This window comes from Cucurbita moschata, unplaced genomic scaffold (assembly GCF_002738365.1).
Source record: "Cucurbita moschata cultivar Rifu unplaced genomic scaffold, Cmos_1.0 Cmo_Scf00001, whole genome shotgun sequence".
Lineage (NCBI taxonomy): Eukaryota > Viridiplantae > Streptophyta > Magnoliopsida > Cucurbitales > Cucurbitaceae > Cucurbita > Cucurbita moschata.
This window is the reverse complement of record NW_019268517.1, coordinates 1,619,878-1,636,577: the sequence shown is the minus strand read 5'-3', so window position 1 is coordinate 1,636,577 and position 16,700 is coordinate 1,619,878. Positions and strand designations below refer to the sequence as shown.

At 31.9% G+C, this 16,700-nt stretch overlaps 2 protein-coding genes and 1 long non-coding RNA gene across 10 annotated transcripts in view; 2 read left to right on the top strand and 1 right to left on the bottom strand.

Moving 5' to 3' along the window:
• LOC111453062 lies at nucleotides 1-6,228 on the bottom strand. 2 transcript variants are annotated; one of them, XR_002712222.1, is made up of 6 exons: nucleotides 5,946-6,228; nucleotides 5,802-5,866; nucleotides 5,400-5,441; nucleotides 3,094-3,203; nucleotides 628-683; nucleotides 1-299 (listed from the first exon to the last, which is right to left on the bottom strand). It is a non-coding gene; the product is annotated as an uncharacterized LOC111453062 (long non-coding RNA). The 2 variants fall into 2 exon arrangements; XR_002712218.1 differs by lacking the exons at nucleotides 1-299; nucleotides 628-683; nucleotides 3,094-3,203 and having other exon boundaries at nucleotides 5,299-5,441.
• An 885-nt stretch (nucleotides 6,229-7,113) lies between these two features.
• Nucleotides 7,114-7,932, top strand: LOC111449466 (glycine-rich protein 5). 2 transcript variants are annotated; one of them, XM_023089380.1, is made up of 3 exons: nucleotides 7,114-7,340; nucleotides 7,473-7,603; nucleotides 7,634-7,932. In XM_023089380.1, the coding sequence occupies exons 1-3, from the start codon at nucleotides 7,138-7,140 to the stop codon at nucleotides 7,885-7,887; spliced, it is 588 nt and encodes a 195-aa protein (XP_022945148.1). In that variant the 5' UTR covers nucleotides 7,114-7,137; the 3' UTR covers nucleotides 7,888-7,932. The 2 variants fall into 2 exon arrangements, with proteins under 2 accessions (XP_022945148.1, XP_022945139.1); XM_023089371.1 differs by having other exon boundaries at nucleotides 7,473-7,932.
• Nucleotides 7,933-12,376: 4,444 nt separating this feature from the next.
• LOC111452603 overlaps nucleotides 12,377-16,700 on the top strand; it is a 9,047-nt gene continuing 4,723 nt past the window's right edge. For all 6 annotated transcript variants that reach the window (XM_023093416.1, XM_023093447.1, XM_023093430.1 and 3 more), the window contains exons 1-6: nucleotides 12,377-12,479; nucleotides 12,760-12,852; nucleotides 13,106-13,240; nucleotides 13,350-13,439; nucleotides 14,254-14,403; nucleotides 14,996-16,569. In XM_023093416.1, the coding sequence (XP_022949184.1) occupies nucleotides 12,417-12,479; nucleotides 12,760-12,852; nucleotides 13,106-13,240; nucleotides 13,350-13,439; nucleotides 14,254-14,403; nucleotides 14,996-16,569 (2,105 nt within the window). In that variant the 5' untranslated portion in view covers nucleotides 12,377-12,416. The remainder of the gene's footprint in view (nucleotides 12,480-12,759; nucleotides 12,853-13,105; nucleotides 13,241-13,349; nucleotides 13,440-14,253; nucleotides 14,404-14,995; nucleotides 16,570-16,700) is intronic.

Here is a 16,700-nt window from a genome sequence, read left to right as displayed (position 1 = left end):
AAGAAGAAAATGAAGGTGATTTGAACTCAATTAACTTTGTAAAACAAAAGAAAGGTAGCCAATTAAATTAACTTTTAGAGTTAAAGGAAGGGCTTTTAGAACTTTATAAAAGTGATTAATGAAGTTAAGATACTCACTAAGATTGTGTTGTTTTGTAATTGGCAATCACTTTCATTTAGTGAGGCAGTTGATGATTCTTGCATGTGCCTTCCCACATGCTACCAAGTCATCATCACTGCCCTTTTCTCTCCACCTTTATGCCCTTCCCCTACCAATAAAGCTTGCAAATTTTGATACCCCTTTTCAATTTTAAAGTGGTGGGGGAGGAAAAAAAAACAAACAGTTAATTTCCGAGTATAGGTACCTGTATTTGATCTCGATATTAAAGAAAATGATATATATCAACTATTACTAAATTATACTGACTTTCACGAGAAAACTATTAGAATAGAGTTAGAACATGTTTGAAAATAACTTTAAAATGGTTTAAAATCACTTTCAAACCTATCGTTAGTATTCTAAAGATTTATATGATCATCAAAACAATCAAAAACAACCTTATATTGTGAAAAATATTTGATTTTGTCAAATGCAAAGTTAAATACACAATACTAATTAAAAAAGTACCTTTATAATTAATAAATGCACATTGATTTGCTCTCCTTTGAAAATAGAATGATATCCTGCAGTGGTCAAATAGGAAGTCAAAGTCAGCATCAAATAACAAATTCCATGCCCTTTGTTACAAGGCATCAAACATTTGACCATATTTGAAGTGAAATGAATTCCAATAGCAATTAATCATTTAAATGACAGAAACATATGAATATGGTAAGAACTAAGTACTATAGAGCTTGTAATAAGTAATATCTTATCCACTAAACAAATATAAGAGAAAAGAGAATTAGAAAATGAACTATTTAATTTTGAAATCATTTTAGGCAAAGGAGGAAAAAGGATAGATGCTATAAAGAATGAACAAATAATGTTAGGCAACTTAATACCTAAAACTTTGAAGTGAAAGCGCACTTTCTGTTAATGAGTTTGAAGGAAGTATTCCAAAGTGTCATTATTCATTCCAAGAACTAAATTCAGTTCATGACTGACTATTCTACAGCACATTGGTAGGCTTATGCTCCACTTTACAACTGAAAATAAACTGTTCAAAGAGCACCATAGAATTAGAATCAAAGAAAGCAACTTCCCAACCCACCTTACATTCACATTCTAGTGCCACATTCACTCACATGCCTTCCAACCCTTTTGCTTTCCTTCATTCCTTCCCCCTTTTCTTCCCTAATAACAGGTAGATATTGCCTAATAACAGGTAGGAATTGGGGAAAGAATTTTAAGTTGTATTACAAATTACTTCCGCTCTCACGTGCTTAACGTTAGACTCCTTATAAGGGTTTGTCACATTATAAGAACGAAATTTTAACTTTTTGAAAATATAGGAACTAAATTCTAACTTTCACTATAACAACTCAAGCCCACTCTAGCAGATATTGTCTGTTTTGGCTTGTTACGTACCATCGTCAGCCTCACAGTTTTAAAACGCGTGCGCTAGGGAGAGGTTTCTACACCCTTATAAGGAATGTTTCGTTCCCCTTTTCCACCATTGTGTGATCTCACATTCACCAAAGTCCAAACCACAAGGATTAAATTTGTAATTTAACAATCAAAGGGAAAAAAGGAATATCGGATTAATATAATTAATATGTATGGAATACTTCTCATTGCATAACATAAGAACTAAATTAAAATTCAGGTAAAACAAAGGTACTAACAATCTACAATCTAAATAAAGCTAACTATGTGTATCTAACATTAGATTTTATTAAGATAGACATGACAACTTTAAATAAACAAGACTTTTCAAAACCTAACATGATATAACACGAGACAACTTAATAATCATATAACTATTATTTTCACTTAAATAATTGAGGGAAGAATTTAAATGACAGCTATGTCGTAGTCTTAACAGATGGCATTTGGCAAATGGGGTCTCCAAATGAACAGATCAGAAAATGATATTAAAAAACAACAGTGGAGAGTATTAATTTGTGGCGTTGGAGGACGAAAAAACAAATAGGGAAGCATGTGAGTTGGGCCCATTGGATACTACTTGGTTGTAGGGACTGTAAATAGAAATCTGTATTATAATGGACCCATTTCCATTTCTGGGCCCAAAATTTCCCCAATGGATATGTACAAGGAGGCGCAATCAGAAGGATGAATTTTCACTTTCAGTTGCAAATGCAACTCCTCAGCCTCAGACATGAACTTTAAAGATGTTGAGTTGTGGCTTCCCACCCATCCTAACCTCTTTTCATTTCTAGTTCATTGTATTGACATTTGAAAGCAATATGTTTTATGACAATCGTTGGTGTTATTTTCTTTTCCTTCTTATCCATCTTCTAATCTTTCATTCATGTCTAAAGTAACATCTACTCTTTGTAATTTGTAATTTGGAATTTGGAATGACAACTATTCTCATCTATCACATCTAATAGAGGGTGGTTTCTAACCTGGAATTTTAAAGAGCGTTAATGTGAAATCCCACCTAGGTTGAAAAGGGGAATGAAGCATGTTTTATAAGAATATGAAAATCTCACCCTAGCAAACACGTTTTAAAAATCTTGAGGGGAAACTCGAAAGAGAAAGCCCAAAAATGATAATATTTGCTAGCAGTGGGCTTGGGCTAGTACGAATGATATTAAAGTCAAACACCAGGTGGTGTGCCAAAGAAGACATTGAGCCCCGAAGGCAGGTGGATTGTGAGATCCCACATTGATTGGAGAGAGGAATGAGTACCAACGAGGACGCTGGCCCCGAAAGGGAGTGGTTGGAGAGGGGAACGAAACATTATTTGTAAGGGTGTGGAAACCTCTCCCTAGCAGATATGTTTTAAAAACCTTGAGGGTTATCCCGAAAGGGAAAACCCAAAAAAGACAATATCTGCTAGCGGAAGACTTTAACCGTTACAATTAAAACCAAACGGACTAGTGTAGAAAATTCTAGTTGTCAGCATTGCTGCAAAAAGCTTGTAAGTAGTCTGTTATACTCATGACGGGGCGAGCTAGAGAGGACCTTTAGTCTTCGAAATGGTAAGTACAGTTAGCTTCAGCAAAGTGCGATTTCACCGGCGCAAGAGAAATGAGATATTTTGTTATTTTCTTCCTTTGTGCATTTCGGCATACCTACCAAATAAAGTGCAATCAACAGAAATATGTTAGAACTTTTATTTATAACTTGGATCGAATTTGTTGTAGTATGGTTCTACAGTGAGTCAGTAAGCTTACGTTTGGTAATTAACCATTTTGTTGAAAGATTGGATTCCAACCAAAATCATAAGGGCCCCTGGGAAGAAGGAAGAACAAATTTTCCCTAATAGATCAAATAATGAGGACAACTTTTTAGTGCAACATAGAAAAAATCTGGAGAACTCATTTTCATAGTGTTATTTTGAGAACAGCAAAATTTTCTGAGATCATCAATGAGTAAGAAACTAGACAAATATGCATTAGGAAAGAAATGGAATAAGGAATAGCACACTGCCTAACCACTGATATTCTAATACCCGTGATTAATCTGTAGCTTCCTGTGTTAGACAAAAAAAATTATAGGTTGCTTCATTGTCGATCATCATCAACTTCTTGACTGCCAATACACCCTTGGGATTGTCTATGGTACCATTTACACGACCACTGAATTTAAAGTGATCTCAACCAATTGAATAGCTTCTTCTTCTCCTTCTGGCCTTGATTGTACTAACTTCTCATTCATCAACTACCAAAAGCTGCAATTATCTGTCCTTGCACTAACACCCAAAATTATTTCCAATCCCAGACTTGTATGTATGTTCCTACAACCAGAATTTACACTGAACTCCCAGTTAGACCCTTTAGAAGCATAATCTCACTAAGTTGGGGGACTCTTAAGGATGGTCACTGGATTGCTATCATAAAAAATTGGCCTTTCTAGCATATGCACTTGACTTCAACACGAATGTTTCCTTCCCTCTGCCTTAACTACGCTCCTCTTCGTCATTATACTTGATCAAGTTTTGTTCTCTTAACCAAACTAACTGGCATAGATATACTCAATAGCCAGCTGCAATATAGAATCACTACCTCATAATAGTGTCAAGTTTCTCAACATGGGAAATGGAAACTTATATTTCATACTCATTGACAATGATTCTTAGTGAAAGCTTCTGATATTAAATTTCTCTTCTCCTCTCCTCTTCCTTTTTAAGCCAAATGCTGCGGGTCGTAGGAGAAAGGGTGCAATTTTCACACTCAATTTGAAGATCTTATGTATTTGAACTTCTATAAGCCAAAGAGCCCTCTTCTTTGGCCCAAGTCCAATCCCTCATTCATTCATTCCAGCAATCAGCAGTTGTAACTTTTTGTTTCATAGAAATACCATAAATGTCTGGAAAAGTAGCCTCAAGAGTGTTTTCCCCAGTCCACCTATCTTTCCAAGACTTCAGTCTCCTCCCACTACGAGCTTCAAAATCCAAAAAACGAAAAAAAAATCACTATTCTTTGCAATTTCAAACCATTCCAATACCATAAATACCATAAATACTAGGAACCAACATCTTCCACAAAGCATTCTCTTCTTGGTTAAACCTCCATAGCCACTTGAGGAACAGGCTGTTTTCTGAAGAAAAGCCCCAATACCTAAACCACCATAATGAAGAGGGAAGGGAAGTTTTCCCCCAATTTACAAGATGGCTGCAAGAACCCTTTGATAAACCCCCATTCCACAAAAAAGTTCCTAACCATCCATTCAATCATATTTGTTACACCCTTGCGAGATTTAAAAAAGGATAAAGAATAAAAAGGGAGGTTATTAATCAACAATTGAGCAAGTGCCAGCCGACCACCGTTCGAAAAAGTTAAGCTACTCCACTTTACAATCATCTTTCAGACTTTTGTCCCAACGGGAATGCTCAAAAAGAAATGGCGGCTTTTCCACATTACATCCCAAGGAAAAAGAACTATCCAGCAGAGTGCTACCTCAATATTTATGCCAATAAGAGGAGTTTTAGTGAATTAAAGACATAAAATATGCTTCTTATGCATACTCAATTGGGATCCTATTGTGGATGGATCTCAATGAGTTTTGTTGAAATTTTAGAGATGGAGACAAAGAAGCAGAGATCAAATTTTATACGGAAAAAGTTATCGTTTGGGTAATTAAGGAAATCAAGTCCTTCTTCTCTTCAAGCATGTAAGATCTTTGGACAAAGAAAGACCCTTCTCTCCCTTAGAATCAGACGGGGCCTTCAATTGAATTCTTCTATAACTTTATTAAACATATATCTATCTTTCAATGACATCATCGTAATGTTTCAATCAAAATGCTAAGAATAAACAAAACTTCACCTCAACAGGGGAATTGATAAAGTAGCAACTTACAGTATGGCCCTGAAACATGACAATAACCACATGTTAATGATCTAAACATACACTCTGGAAGAAAGACCCTTCAAGGCATTGAAGCAGAGGCTAGTATCTTCGACTAGAACAGAACTGATATATCTAAATTTCATTGTTTAGGCCATTTTGATAACCGTTTGGTTTTTTATTTTTGAAAATTGTGTTTTCTTTCTCATCATTTCTCTAGATTTCATTTCTCTTAAACAGAACACTCGAATTCTTAATCAATTTTTTCAAAAATTACAGCATTGACTATTTGTTTTTTACTTTTACAATTTTAAATTCAGCCTTCTATTCATCTGAAGTGATTCTTAATCGAGTTATCAACAAATATAGAAGAATGTGCACCTAGATAGCAGCCAAACGAGCTTTCTCTTTCGATATAGCTTCCGGTTCGCCTTGCAGCTCCGACACTGCTTGTAATAACACAACAAATTCAAACAAGTACACAAAAGATCGAAAAAATAGAAGCAAGTGAAAGAGAGAACGTACAGTCAAGCTTGAGAGACCGAAAAAGAAACAGAGCGCTGCTCAAGATTGCTCGAACTTCCTCAAGCTTCTTGGCGTTGCCGGTCACAATTGTCACTGGCCGAGGTACCACCGATCGAATTCTTGAAGCAGCAATTGTTGCCATTTTCCCTCGGCCCTCGCTGATTCCCGCTCACATGATTCGGTCGAGCTCCAAGTACAAAATTTCAGTCTCAAGGCGCCAAATCTTAAACCCTAATATGGTACGAGGGGTTTACTCTCACCATATTTTAACGGTTTGGGCGGTTAGTACTAGCCATCCTTACAATGTACTTTATTTTTATTAATTTTTTTTTAATTTATTATATTAAATCTCAATACTATAAATAGTCTCGAAATAGAATTGAAATAGAAAGCATGTATTTCTTAGTTGATAATACCAATTAATACTTATAAATATATAAAATATAAATTAACTAAATCTTGAAAATAAAATAAAATATCTTACTAATCGAATTATTAACGAATGAATATTTTACCGCAAATATATTTCATAATTAATTATTATAATATATTTTAATATAAATGTTCAATTTTTATTATTATAAAAAAAATATTTCGTTCTCGTTTCTAACAGATGTGGAATCTCACAACCTACTCTATTTCTCTCTTCTATTTGTTGAGGATTATTGGGAGTGGGTCCCACATTGGTTAATTTAGTAGAAAATCATGAGTTTATGAGTGAGGAATACTATCTCCATTGGTATTAAGCCGTTCGGGAGAGCAACAAAACCATGAGAGCTTATTGTGGAGAGTCATTGACGTAGCGTTTTTAAAAAATAAATATTATATTTTTCTATAAAATATTAATGAATTTATATTTTGTTTTTATATTTTAAAATAGAAAAAATGGTGACGGAACAGACGTATTCCGGGCATGCAAAGGAATCAACATGCCGGCGTTCCACCTCCATAAATATTTCTCGTATTTCAAAACGACTTCAACTAACTCTCTGCTAACAAAATTTAAAAATTTCTCTTTCCCAGAATGACATTGTCTCAGTGCAATTAAATTTAATTGCTATTTACTCCTCCACAACTTGACTTTGCCTTTGCATTTACGCCCTCCAACTGTTCCTTTTCCCATTTTCCACCCTATATAAACCCCTCCCCGCTGCCCCATGCAAATTCAGGGATACAGAGTGAGAGAGAGGTAATGGAGAAGCTCTTTGTAATGCTCTTCCTGGCTGTTGTTGCGGCGGCTACGGCGGCGCGTAATGTTCCCGGTGCTGAGAAGGTGCAGTTCGTGGACGCCGTTCAAGTCAAGGCGGCGGAGTTGCTGGCGGCGGGTGGTGATGCTGGTCGTGATGAGAAGACTTTTATCTACGGCGGAGTTGGTGGATTTGCTGGCATGGGCGGGTACGTGTAAAACTATTATTAAATTAAAAAATATATATATTAAGTTTGATAATTATTTTATTTTAATTTTTATCTAATTTTGAAAATTAAATTCTTTTAATTTTTAAAATTTTGAAATCTATAATTAAACAGGTATGCAGGGTTGGGTATGCCGATGCTGGGTGGCTCTGCTGGGATCGGGAAATTTGGTGGAATTGGAGGTTTCGCCGGAATTGGTGACCCGGGTGGCCTCGGCGGTATGGGCGGCGGAGGAGGAGGTGGTGGTGGAATAGGTGGTGTGGCTGGGCATGGAGGTGGCGGAATAGGTGGTCTAGCTGGGCATGGACTTGGTGGAGCTGGCGGAATAGGTGGTATAGTTGGGCATGGACTTGGCGGAGGTGGCGGAATTGGTGGTATACCTGGACATGGACTTGGAGGAGCTGGTGGGGTCGGAGGATCCGGCGGCGGTGACAGTGGAAATGGTGGAACTGGCGGGATCGGAGGATCAGGCGGTGGTGGAGACGGCGGAGCAGGCGTCGTTCCAGTCGGTGGCTCTGTTCGGCCATAAATTGATGTTAAAATGTTAATTTCCACCCAATTATCTCGTTTTGTTAATGTTATTATAGGTAGTATTTTGATTTTGTGTTTGTAAGCTGATTTGCATGACTGCATGCATGCATGCCACGTGTTTTTCTATAAATAAATATTTCCTTTTTTGCCATTTTTTTAAGCTTTTAAACTTAAATCTCTCCCATTAATTTAAATAATATAGAAAAAAATATAATTAATTAAAACTTTTTACTACTCATTATATTAATTTAAATATTTTTTATAAATTAATAATGAAAATTTTAAAAATATCATTAGACTTTCAAATATTTAAGAAAGATCTATAATTTTCTTTTTTTTTTTTTTTTGAAAATCTAAATGTTAGTTTGGATTTTAATTTATATTTTTAAAAGTTGGAGTTATTAATGAAAATTTAAAAATTAAAATTAAATTTTTAACCATATTTTTAAAATAAATTACTAATAATTTTTTTAAATTGTGTACAAAATTTAACCTAAGAAAATTCATCTGCCAATATAACAAAATTACTGTGTATTTTTAAATAAATTTTTATATTTTTATTAACTTTTAACCTTCTAATGGGTTAAAGATTGAAATTACTGTCATTTAAATATTATAAAAAAATTAAAATTAATTAAATCATTTAAAAAATTTATTAATTATTTATAATTAAGATAAATTAATTTTTTAAAAATCATCTTACTCAAAAAAACAATTTTCCATTTATAAATATAATTACATAATTTCTGATAAAAATAGTTTTTTTTCAAAATCTCAAATCACTCCGACTATAAAGGCCAGGCAAGAACAGCCGTTGCAGCTTTGTTTCAAAATCAGTTTAATTTTGAGACGAAAATGAGTAGGTGCATATCCTAACTTAAACTTTTTGATTAAATATTATAATTGTAACTTCCATTTGTATAACTTTCTGATCGAATTTAATATACCTTATTAACTCAATAGGCTCAGATTGACAACAACAAAATCATATTAATTTAGTTATATAATCTTGTACTTGATAATAGAATTTAAAACTCATTAATAAAAAACATTAAAAAAATAAATAAAAATCAAGTGAGATTAAGACTTACAATAAAGCCGTGTATTTGGATGGTGCTGATTTCATCTCAATAAATATACAAAGAATTCCACTCTTAGTCGTAGATCTAGTGGTCCAAGATATTTATATTTTTATTTTTGTCATACCAATAATAATAGAAAATTAGTTTAATTTAAATTATATATAAAAAAATAAATAAAACTTTTTACTACTAATTATATTAATTTAAATATTTTTTATAAATTAATAATGAAATTTCGTTGATATTTTATTTTAAAAATATCATTAGACTTTCAAATATTTAAGAAAGATCTATAATTTTCCTTTTTTTTTTTGAAAATCTAGATGTTAGTTTGGATTTTAATTTATATTTTTAAAAGTTAGGCTTATTAATGAAAATTTGAAAATTAAAATTAAATTTTTAACCATATTTTTAAAATAAATTATTAATAATTTTCATCCCATTATAAATGTATTTTTTAAATATTGTACCTAAGAAAATTCGTCTGCCAATATAACAAAATTATTTTGTATTTTTAAATAAATTTTTATATTTTTATTAACTTTTAAGTCATTAAATATTATAAAAAAAATTAAAATTAATTAAATCATTTAAAAACATTATTAATTATTTATAATTAAGATAAATTAATTTCAAAAAAATCATTTTACTTAAAAAACAATTTTCCATTTATAAATATAATTACATAATTTCTTATGAAAATAGTTTTTTATCCAAAATCTCAATCACTTCACTATAAAGGTCCAGGCAAGAATAGCCGTTGCAGTTTTGTTTCAAAATCTAATTTAATTTTGAGACGTAAATGAGTAGGTGTATTCATATTATAATCGTAACTTAAACTTTTTGATTGAATATTATAATCGTAACTTCCATTCGTATAATTTTCTGATTGAATTTGAGATAATAATATATCTTAATCACTCAACTACGCTCAGATTGACAACAACAAAATCATATTAACTTAGTTATAATCTTGTACTTGATAATAGAATTTAAAATTAATTAATAAAAAACATTAAAAAATAAATAAAAATCAGGTGAGATTAAGACTTACGTATTTGGATGGTGCTGATTTGATCTCAATAAATGTACAGGAATTCCATTTTTAGTCGCAGATCTAGTGTTCGAAGATATTTATATTTTTATTTTTGTCATACCAATAATAATATAATTTAAATTATATATAAAAAAAATTAAATAAAACTTTCAACTCATAATTATATTATTTTAATTTTTTTTATTAATTATCTATAATTAAGATAAATGAATAAAAATAAAAATATTGAAAATTGTGAGAGACATAATTAAAATATTTAAGTGTATTTTTTAGATTTTTAAAAAGTTAAAAGTTATTAATGAAAATTGGAAAGGTAAGAATATTATTTTAATATTTTTTTTAAGTTTGTTAGGATATTTTTTAAAATAAATTATTAATACTTCCCATTCAAATTTTTGAAACTCTTATATTATGGAAATTTATTAAATAAAACTTTCCACTCATAATTATATTATATTATTTTTTTATTAATTATTTATAATTAAGATAAATGAATAATAATAAAAATATTAAAAATTGTATTTTATCTAAAAACGAATATTTTTAGAGATATAATTAAAATATTTAAGTATATTTTTTTAGATTTTTAAGTAGTTGAAAGTTATTAATGAAAATTAGAAAGGTAAAAATATTATTTTAATATTTTTTGAGTTTGTTAAGATATTTTTTAAATAAATTATTAATACTGCCTATCCAAATTAACTCTAACTTATATTTTCAAACTTTTATATTATGGATATTTATTAAATAAAACTTTCAACTCATAATTATATTATTTTAATTTTTTTTATTAATTATTTATAATTAAGATAAATGAATAATAATAAAAATATTGAAAATTGTATTTTATCAAAAACTAATATTTGTAGAGATATAGGTAAAATATTTAAGTATATTTTTTTAGATTTTTGAAGAGTTAAGAGTTATTAATGAAAATTAAAATATTTAAGTATATTTTTTACCTTTTTAAAAAGTTAAAAAGTTATTAATGAAAATTGGAAAGGTAGGAATTTTATTTTAATATTTTTTAAAGTTTGTTAAGATATTTTTTAAATAAATTATTAATACTTCCCATCAAAATTAACTCTAAATTATATTTTGAAACTTTTATATTATGGAAATTTATTAAATAAAACTTTCAACTTTTAGATTTTTAAAAAATGAAACGTTATTAATGAAAATTGGAAAGGTAAGAATATTATTTTAATATTTTTTTAAGTTCGTTAGGATATTTTTTAAATAAATTATTAATACTTCCCATCCAAATAAACTCTAAATTATATTTTGAAATTTCTATATTAGGGAAATTTAATAATGTTAAAAATATTTTTAAAAAAATAAAATATAAAGTTTGATATATTTTTTTATTAATTTAATCTAACCATTTTCATTTAAAAAATAAAATTTATTGAAAATTATATAATAAAATTATTTTGTATTTTTAAATTATTTTTATATAGTTTTATAAAAATTTGAAATTTTAATATATGTAGTTATTATTTTGAAATTTTAAATAACTTATTATTCAATATTAGTGTTATCTTATTAAAAATAAACTAGAGACGCTAACCTAAATAAATTAACAATTAATAAACAATTTTTGAAATAAATACAGACATAATTTATCCTAAATTTATTATATTGTTGATGGAATTTTGCATGTACACCACCTACAGACGTAATTGTATTAGTCGAAGTCTGCCGCTAGACGTAATTGTTCGCTATAGATTATTACGTATGGTCGTCAGCCTCGTAGTTAAAAAACGTGTCCGGTAGAAAGAAGTTTCCACTCGATTCGTGAGTTTTTGCAATTCACCTCTCTTGGGAGCCCAACATGGTTGTTGGTACACTGCCCCGTGTCAAAGCATTCATTGTAAAGTTGTGGGAACCAATTCACCTCTCTTGGGAGTCCAGCATCCTCGCTGACACAACGCCCAGAGTCAAAGCATTCCTTATAAAATTGTGGAAACTAATCTACTTCTCTTGTGAGCCCAACATCCTCGTTGTCACTGTAGTCCAAGCATTCTTTACCGGTGGAAACTTTTTCCTTCCTTATAAATGAATGTGTGGAAATCTCTTTAACAATTTTAAAACCACAATCGACCACGTGATAGATCAAAGTGAAAAGTACATTAAGCTAGATAATTAAATTTTAATTTTCTCCTAATATAATTTTTAAAATAATTTAATTTTTTCTTCGAACAACACAATTTAATTTGTAACTTAATATAATTTTTAAAATTTAAAATAATTTTTAAAAAATATAGTTGGGCTTATGGGCTCGGGCAAAAATGGAAATAAGGTCATATAAAATACTCGTATTCTTTACTAAAATTGAAGGCGGGAAAGCTTCAAATACTGAAGTGTCCAGAGAGAGCAAGCGGAGCGATGGAGGGAAGTAGGTCAAACAGCTATTTACAGAGCATTATCGATGCCATTTCGTCGTCAGATGTAAGCGCTATTTTATTCATTTCATCTCATTTCCTTATCTTCTGACTCTCAAATGATGAATTTAAGTTGAATTCGATCATTAATTAAGACTTGCGAACTGTGATTGAGTAGGCAAGGAATTGTAGATATTCAGAATTATTCGTACATTTGCAATGTTTTATTCATTTTCTGGACGAATTCTTTTACTATTCTCTCGAGCATTGTTCAATTTCTGCCACTAGATTTCGGTGAACGGAAGATACTTCCTTCCAGTGGCTAATTGCTAACTTATGTTTTACAGGTCGTCGAGAGTCGTATTCAGCTGCTCAAGAAACTGGAGGATTTGGATTTATCTTGTAAATCAGAGTTGATTTCATTAGTCGAAAGCCTTACAGTATCCGCTCTGCGATTCTTTTCATTTTTAATGCTCTGTCTTTCGTCGGTGATACTATTTGAATACGAGGCATCGGCATTTAACTTTCACAGCTGCATGTAATTAGCAGTTAATTAAAGCTTGACGCAATCTTTGATCTGGTTTTTCTTAATTTTATTACTACCGAGTTTTTATTAGACTGAAACATTTATTGAAAAACTTGCTATATCTTTCTCTTCCGAGTAAATGTTTGTATACCTTGACGGAGAGATTGATATTTTGGGAGGATTTTACCTGTTTGGATGTGACGCAATGCTTGTTGAACAGAACGATACTACTAGTGGCTGTAAAACGTATAGAGAAGGACAAAGCCGATTGTCTAGCACAGTTTCTCACACTCGAAGTTAAGGTAAACATTTTTGTTATCTGCTACACGAAGCATTTTTCGCTCTGTATATAAGTTAATATACGAGTTGATAACCTTCTACGATATTTAATAGTGCTGTATTTTTCTTCAGGCAAGTGTCTGGTGTAGAAAGCATCTAAAGATGACGCTCATGTCAATCCAGGAGTTACAGGAAGAAGAGCATTCCAACCTGTTTTTTCAGGTGGTAAATATTAGTTGATGTACATCTTATGCTGGCCAAGTAGATTTTTGGTGAATACACTCCTGCACACACTTAATTGATGCTCTTCCATCAACTTAAATCAATTTTATATTAGATTACGATATTTAGTCAGGGTCTTTTGGAATGTAGATTCGAAACATCATGTAGTTTTAAGATTATCGATAAATATAAAATATTTCTAGCTCTACTCCATGTTTAGATTAATTGTTTCTTTTGGATAAACACTCTTTATCAACAAATTATTTACCTAAAACTATCTCTTCACCTGAATTTGAAACAATTTTGAAACGGATCTCTATTCTAATATTTGTTTTCCCAAAAATCTAACATAAATATGTTAAAGATCTCCTATTCGGGCTATGAAAATGAAGTCCGTTGTGTGATATGCAATCATCGACATTGATAGTCGTCATCTCATATCCATTATTTCTTTCTTGAATAACCAGTGGTGTCCATGGATTTCTGTACCAGTTATAAAACTAACTAGCCGTCTTGATTATGTCAAGTAAATTTCTTTTTTCAAATTGAGCCAGTTGATAGAATATAAAGTTTCCCATGGCACTCTTGTGAGCTATACCTGGGACCAATACATTTCTTTCTCCTTAAAGCTTTGTGCCATTTCCATGGTTTCTTCTTTGATGTTTTTCCTTTTCAAGTTTGTGCTGGCTTAAGTATAAATAGTGTTTTATTTTCAGTTATTTTCTTGTTAGGAGTGGAATTATTGTGTTTTTAACTATATTGTTTCATTACACTCCAGCAGGTTTGTTCTCTGACATTAAGTTTCTTTGTGCAGCTTCTTTTGGATGCAGTGAAATTTTCTGCTGCCAGTTTTTCAGCTTTGGCAAGATATCCTCTTTCAGAAGATAAGGCGTTGATGAATACGGTTGAGAATTTCATATTGGAACAGCTGAATTTAATGAATGAATCGGTTTCGGAAATTCAGGTTCTAACAGCTTGCACAATAAATTAATTTGTTGCTAAGAAGCTGAATGGTTAGCTCTTCCAAATTTTCTTTATTTTCTTTTCCTTGCTATCAAACTCAGAAAAAAAAATTGTACTTTGAAGGTCAATTTTAGAGGAACAATATTGTCAACATCCAGGAATTGTGTGATTGGCAAGAAAACTGTTGTACAAGCCTCTTCAAACTGCTTTGATAAAGTCACCTAATCAAACTGGAGGCTAGTAACCTCAATACCACTGCTTAGATGAATTATAAACCCACGAGGAGGCTAAAAGTATTATCAACTCACCTTATCTTGGCTGAAATCTGGGAAGATGCTGCGAGTAACACTTCTAGGATTCTTGTTTCTAATTTATTTGTTCTTTTCTCTTTTCTCTCATAATCAAATCTGATTTTTAAAAAATGGATACATTTGATGTTGGGGTAAAATATCTTAAGTTTCCATTGTTTATTCTCTCTTTGCGATTGTATTCTGGCTTGAATCAGGTGTGATCCTCGTTGCTTGTTTAGTCTAAAAGATGTTTAATTACTTCTCCTTCATCTGACATCATGGCTACTTTGTTTCTCTTTGTAGAGGATTCGTGAATTTGGCCCAGAAATATTGAAAGCTGTGCAGATGGTCATTGATGCGATGATAAAATTTTGTGAAGTTCACTCTCAAGCCCTAGATCGAGAGTTCTCTGGTGAAGACTTTGATTTAACCAGCAGTGCTGTTAACCATGTCATCAACGTGCATAAGTATATAATTGAGAAATTATGCGAACTGGGCACCATTGCTGCCAAAGGTGGTGGAGGATTGGTGACAATTCTCAACGTGTCATGGAAAGGAGTGTTTACCTTGCTTCAACTTGGGAATGGGGTGTTAGCATCAAAGGTGAACATAGCAGGCATTATTCTAAATCTAGTTTCACTTGTTATGGAGCCTCTGAAATGTGCAGCAGCCACTTGGTCTTCTGTAACAAATGAAGCTGTCTCTGCAAGTGAAGCCAGACGGATATTTCTTCCAGTTAAATTTTTCTTGATTAATGCTGTGAAAATATCATGCCTCTATCCTTGCCAGGCATATCTAGTACATAAGGAGATTATTCTTTGTGTTCTTACGATCTCGACATATAAAGTTTCGCTAAGCAATGAAAAGTTACTGGGAACTGTAGCTGAAGCAATCACTGAACTTTTGGAGACAACGTGCTTGGATTTGGTCAAGTGTATTCTAAATACCACCGATCTAAAGCAAGACCTGAAACTTGGGATTATGGATTTGTTATTCACGAGTGAAAGGTGTTCTCATCCAGATGGAGATCCCAGCAATTGTTTTAGGATTGATCCAATGAATGGAATTTTTAACACTAATTGTGAAGACATGAAGGATGCCAAAACCTTATTGCTTGGTCGCATTAATTTTCTACTTAATCTGTTGAGGCATTCTTTCGATCTCAGTGATGATACAAAACTACTGATCACGACAAAACTCGATGTGCTCTTGGACATTTTAGTTCAAGAAGATGTCTATGCATCAGTTCTTCTCCTGCAAGTTCCTTTCTTGTATTTCTCTGGAAAAACTACAGAGCTAAAATGGCAGCCTCTGTTCTCTTCTCTGGTGCATGCATTGAAGACTTTCATGGTTGCAGTCTCCTCGAGCTGTGCTTGGCTGGAACTGCAATCCTTCTTACTTGACAATCTCTTGCATCCTCATTTTCTTTGTTGGGACATTGTTATGGAACTTTGGTGCTTTATGCTGCGCTATGCTGATGATGGGCTGGTGAATGGTGTCATCTCTAATTTCTTTTCAGTAATGAAGTTTTTGGCATCATCAGAACTAGTTCTTGATCACAGTTCTGCATTGAGAAAAATGGCTAGGTGTATAACGATGCTACTTACATATGGTGCACATTCTAAACTAAATGAGATTTGTGAGTCTATTTTTATTCAGGACAAATCTCGGTCATCGACAGTGATATGGGCTGCCTTGATCTTGGAAGGCTTTCCCCTAAACTTACTCTCTGAGAAGATTAAAAATATTGCTATTCAGAGTATGATTCACGATTACTTGAATTTCATAGGGAGTTTTGACGAGACTTCAATGTTAGCTCTCTCTTCTAGGGTAATTGGGCTGCCAGTATTTTCTGCATCTACTACAATCCAATCCATGTAAGTATTTGTATTTTACCTCGTTAAGGAAACTTCATACTTTTTCCAACTCTCCACACTCCTTATAGCCTCTCCATACTTAAATTTTCATAAGCATACCGTTTTTTTTTTTTTTTTTTTTTTTTATCACT